At 44.8% G+C, this 6,000-nt stretch overlaps 1 protein-coding gene across 4 annotated transcripts in view; it reads left to right on the top strand.

Moving 5' to 3' along the window:
• The window catches only part of ADGRL4 (adhesion G protein-coupled receptor L4), a 167,604-nt gene extending 162,948 nt beyond the window's left edge, over nucleotides 1-4,656 (top strand). For all 4 annotated transcript variants that reach the window (XM_077277710.1, XM_077277712.1, XM_077277713.1 and 1 more), the window contains one exon: nucleotides 2,043-4,656. In XM_077277710.1, the coding sequence (XP_077133825.1) occupies nucleotides 2,043-2,105 (63 nt within the window). In that variant the 3' untranslated portion in view covers nucleotides 2,106-4,656. The remainder of the gene's footprint in view (nucleotides 1-2,042) is intronic.
• The last annotated feature ends 1,344 nt before the right edge of the window (nucleotides 4,657-6,000 follow it).

Below are 6,000 nucleotides of genomic sequence, written 5' to 3' on the forward strand. Positions count from 1 at the left end.
ACTCTCCCTGTGAGGAAAGCAATGTCACTGTAACAACCAGGAACCTGGGGTGTTACATGTTTATGCTGTGACATCACTGTTTGCATTAATCATGTGCTGTGACATCACAATGTATATTACCTCTATGATGTGACATCACTGTGTGTAATATCTCTATACTGTGACATCACTGTGTGTAATATCTCTGAGCTGTGACATCACTGTGTGTAATATCTCTGTACTGTGACATCACTGTGTGTGATATCTCTGTAATGTGATATCACTGTGTGTAATTGTGGCACCCCAGGAGTTCGGGTACCACAGTAGTGCTGCCTTCCTCTCGGGGAGGGTAGTGCTATGCCTGGAGACAAGTGAGATTCCCTTTGGCAGGTTATCACACACACACAACACCTTCGAAATCCTGGCCAGGAGGGGGAGCTCAAAACTCTGTTTTAGGACAGCTTCCCTGGATAAATATCCTGGTTTGGAGGAGGAGCGAGTTCAGTTTGTACAGACAGTCTGTGAGCGAGGACAGACAGGAGAGGAGCAGAGGAGAGATTCAGGGCTCAAGGAGGCTGAGAATAGGCCTCCGAGGAGTCGGTGCGCAGAGACCGGGTACCGGGAGCCCGAGGCTAGAGTGGAACTACAGGACACTCAGCAGAACCAGAGGGCATAAGATCATACAGACATTGCTGAAATTACGCCGGTGGCACAGCAGCATCCTGGAGCCTGGAGTCACCGTGTAGAGACCCCAGAAAGTACAGTTAAAGCTGCCTGCCATACAGGTACCTGTCCCAGGACAGGAGAAAGAACTGAAAGAATTAGGACCTTGTTTGGAACACTTCAGGCAGCAAGGGACTTTAGCAAGCGCGCAGTGAAGGGCTCTTAACCTGACTTGCCAAGGGGATTCCACTTGTTTCCGGGCTGCCTGGACTCCTAATGTACCTGTTGCCGGTGCCCTGGACTGTGGCCTGCCAACTACCGTAAACCAGGTAAGACTTAAGACTTGTGTCCTTAACTCATTTACCGGCAACCGTCATCACCACCATACACCTTAGGACCCCTGGGGACCCCGCTTCACCGGTGGGAAGTGTACCATCAGTGCTGCAATAACATCCCCCAGAGGACCCCGTTAACACAGCGTCGGTCCCACTATTGACCGAACACCGCAGGTGGTGTCACAACAGATTTATAAACATTTTTCCCTTAAAAGACCGTCCCCTTTAGTTGAGTCCCATGGCCATGGACTGGGTTGCAGCCACCGTGACTTCCCCATTAATACCGGACCCGGTACCAAGTACCCCGCTGCCCTGGTGTGCGACTCATAATATCTCTGTACTGTGACATCACTGTGTGTAATGTCTCTGTTCTGTGACATCACTGTGTGTAATATCTCTGTACTGTGACATCACTGTGTGTAATATCTCTGTACTGTGACATCACTGTGTGTAATATCCCTGTACTGTGACATCACTGTGTGTAATATCTCTGTACTGTGACATCACTGTGTGTAATATCTCTGTACTGTGACATCACTGTGTGTAATATCCCTGTACTGTGACATCACTGTGTGTAATACCTCTGTTCTGTGACATCACTGTGTGTAATATCTCTGTACTGTGACATCACTGTGTGTAATATCTATGTGACATCACTGTGTGTAATATCTCTGTACTGTGACATCACTGTGTGTAATATCTCTGTGACATCACTGTGTGTAATATCTCTGTACTGTGACATCACTGTGTGTAATATCTCTGTACTGTGACATCACTGTGTGTATTATCTATTAGTATTAGGAATTGACAAGTCCTGTACTGGAGACCATATTAATCCTGCGCTTTGTGTGTTCTGAAGAGGCTGATTGTGCACTTAGTAGATTGGAGTCGGTCCTGTGCTCTGCTATTAGGCTCCATGGTTACTCCGAAAACCCGACATACTGATGCAATTTAGAGAAAAATGTGCAATTATTTTGACTCTTTCTACATGCCTTCTGAATCACATTTTGCCGTTTTCCATGGCGCTGGCCTCGGCTACAACTGACCGCTGCTTTACTTTTGCAGATACAAGAAGAGTACTACAGATTATTCCAGAATGTGCCCTGTTGCTTCATGTGTCTGCGATAAACAGATGGACGCCAGCGATTTACAGCAAATATTGGAGCCGGCTCAGTGCAGAGATCTCCAGCACGATGGATCGAGGCATCATCCGCTTCCATGACGGCTGTAATTGTGTCTTTTACTGAAGGTCGCAGAATCCATGTTTCTTTCCTTCCTATACAACCTGTTCAGTATCTGCCTTCGATTTTCTGCGCTTGCTCTAGTGGGAGAAATAAAGTACAGTATTATATTATAGAGGCCTTAAGGGGGCAATGAAACCCGCAGGACCCCCGCTCAGACATCACTATGCGACACATAGTAACTAATCAGACGAGAAGAAGCTCAGAAAATAAACTCCTCCGGCTTATTGGCTACTGAGGCGAAACCTGAATCTCTGGGGTCATAATGCAAGTTTGTATCACATGTAATCTATAGTCTTAAAGGGGTCCTCAGACTGTGGGCCCCGCTGTGACCACTATGTACAGTATATTGGATGTTATTTAATGTCTTTCCTATGGATATATAGCAGTGATCGGCAGGTTTCACCTTTGTCTTTCCAATGTGCGATGTTACGTAATATTATAACGGCGCAGTATATCTGTTCTGTTTACTGAACAGCTGCTCGCAGATTGTAACCATTTAGAGAACATTTACAAAATGAGACAACCTAGCAACTGGATACACTGTATCTGTCATCGCTCCCCAGCCGAAAATTAGGACAAAATAGGCCATGGCGCGTGATTTATCGCACATTATTCCGCTGCAGCCATGAATATCCGTTATCCTGACGGTTATCAGCAGATCCCACGCATTTCACAGTAAATCTGCTGCTGGCGGACAGCACCGTACTAGCGTAGAGGGAGGGCAAGTGTTTATCAGGGGGTCCGGCAGGTGGGATTGGCGCTGCCCTAAGTTCCGAGACCCTTCTTTTATAAAGAGCGCACATAGCAGTCAAACACCCCGGACACGGTATACGTCACCCCATGTCAGGCGGTGCTCGGACAATATACCGCTCCATGACGCCAAGATAAAAAGAATCCGGCACAACGTAGAGGCGGAAAAAAGAGACTAGCGCTTCATTGTTTAGTGTAATCCAAAAACTGAGAACGTTTCGGTTGTGGATGCCAGAACGTCATCGGACGGATTGTTTAGAGGAGAGGACAGCACGGTGTTATCTGCTCCAAATGATCAGCGCCGATTATTTGTTAATGATTTATTATCCAAATAATTTTTGGGATTGTGCGACAACTAAAGCGTTATTATCCTTTTTCATATTTTCGCAGTGCTGGAGTCTTTTTTCTTTACTTGTCAGATATATCCAGGAACTGTCCTTATTCTACGCCTCTGTAACTTGCTATCCACTTTTGGGCAATTTCTGCCAGCACTATAGGCGTTGGGACTTTATTTACATCACTTTTCAGCATGTATTGCTCATGCTACTGTCCAGTAGCCCACCTGCCCCTAACTGAAAGCCCATCTCTCTCTCTTAGACCTCTATGGAGTTTGAGCAGAAGCTGATCGATATAGATTCCAAATTGCTGAAGACAATCAAAGATCCACCACATTGTAACAAGACCAGCCCCACTTCATGTAAAGACCCAAAGCCCCCTCCATTTCCTGTAGATAGACGAAAACAGGTCCTCACTTCCCGTAGGAAGACAAAGCCCCTTCCCCATATTGTGTAAACCGTCCCGCTGTCTCTGCTGCCAGAGGAGGATGACGCTGAACAACAGGCAGGAGAGCAAAGTCCACAGCAGGGAGCCACCCACTGGCAGCACTTTCGGGGGTATATTAAGAAAATATCATTTTTACAGGAAGAGATTTGCTGTTGGTTTATTTATCATATTATTTATGAAATGAGAAATGTTTGCTGATAGTACAGGGACGATTTAGGAATAAGGACGTCTTGAGATGTAAGCCCAAGTCCAGATCAGCAGCAATGTAGGGGCTCCGACACTATACAGGATCTCCGAGATCTCGGAGGACGGGCCACTGCCAGGACTAGTTTGGCCCTTTTGATTTCACTCTGCTCCCATCTCATCCTCACTAATTTAGGAAATAGACATAATTTACATATTCAAATCTCAATTATTGGCAAATTACAAGATTTTATTTCTTCGATCATTTAGTGTCAATCCTTATTAAGTATTCTTTATCCGAAATAGAAATCTCCAAACAGTACCAAAGGGGTTGGTGGCTCTGTAGGATAGGTGGTCGTGGTAACCATCATCATCATCATCATCATCATCATATGACACCTCTTTATGGGTAGGAGCCCCCTTGCATCACATGTCCTGCTGCCCTTGGGTGCAATGTTGTTCTGCTGTTTTTTCCTGTGGATACAAGTAAATAATTCTGTGTCATATCCAAGGGGAAAAAAACTGAATCTATCATCCTGAAGATAGAAGAACCTGCTGAAGCAAATACCCAGCTGAACCTGCTCTTCTCCACGTTGTGCCCCGTGTCTGTCCCAGAATTATCTGTACAGTGTCTTCCTATGTAAATGTCGAGAACTCTATTATCAGCCTTGTCTATTATTTTTTTATAAAATAAATCATAAGGAATATATTTATACCAATATACGGCGTTGTAAGAATCATTTACTGTATTCTTTTTCTATGTCTGATTCATACTGAAAGGCAACAAATCCCGCCACATACTAGAGACATAATGAGAGCAGTGGGTTTTCTCCCTGGAATCTCAGTGAGGTGGTCTTACGTCTGCCGGAAGCGAGTGCAGCATTACCGGGAAACCTTGAGAGATGCAACAATCATTTATGCTAATTTGGTCAAATCTATAGTAGAACTCACGAGGAAGCCGTCTATACGTCACATCCACAGGACTGGCATTAAAGGGGTCAGACCGCTTCATCATCTGCCCCCATAGGTGGCATTAGGGACGGGCAAATATTGCTCTCGGCTCATAACCTTCTATCCGGGATCACGCCCAGATGCTGGATGATGTGGTCACGTGATGTCATACAGCCCCATGGTTGTGACCTCACTGAGTTTTTTAAGCATTAAAAAGTCTTAATTTATTAGTTGACATTTAGTATGTCGCTTCCTCAAGGAGTCAGATCTGGGCCAGACCCCCTGAGGAAGCAACATACTAAGTATGCGAAACGCGCGTTGGGGATTTGCTCTATATGGTGACCTTGCAATCTGCTCTGTTCTTATGGGTAGGAGCCTTTTTGCCATGTACTTATAATACAATACCTGCATGTCTATATATACAGTCATGGTCAAAAGTATTGACACCCCTGCAATTCTGTCAGATAATACTCAGTTTCTTCCTGAAAATGATTGCAAACACAAATTCTTTGTTATTATTATCTTCATTTAATTTGTCTTAAATTAAAAAACACAATATTAATTGTTCTAAAGCCAAATTGGATATAATTCCACACCAAACATAAAAAGGGGGTGGACAAAAGTATTGGCACTGTTGGAAAAATCATGTGATGCTTCTCCAATTAGTGTAATTAACAGCCCCTGTAACTTACCTGTGGCACCTAACAGGTGTTGGCAATAACTAAATCACACTTGCAGCCAGTTGACATGGATTAAAGTTGACTCAACCTCTGTCCTGTGTCCTTGTGTGTACCACATTGAGCATGGAGAAAAGAAAGAAGACCAAAGAACTGTCTGAGGACTTGAGACACCAAATTGTGAGGAAGCATGAGCAATCTCAAGGCTACAAGTCCATCTCCAAAGACCTGAATGTTCCTGTGTCTACCGTGCGCAGTGTCATCAAGAAGTGTAAAGCCCATGGCACTGTGGCTAACCTCCCTAGATGTGGACGGAAAAGGAAAATTGACAAGAGATTTCAACGCAAGATTGTGCGGATGTTGGATAAAGAACCTCGACTGACATCCAAACAAGTACAAGCTGCCCTGCAGTCCGAGGGTACAACAGTGTCAGCC

The sequence above is a fragment of the Ranitomeya variabilis genome, chromosome 8 (genome assembly GCF_051348905.1).
Source record: "Ranitomeya variabilis isolate aRanVar5 chromosome 8, aRanVar5.hap1, whole genome shotgun sequence".
Lineage (NCBI taxonomy): Eukaryota > Metazoa > Chordata > Amphibia > Anura > Dendrobatidae > Ranitomeya > Ranitomeya variabilis.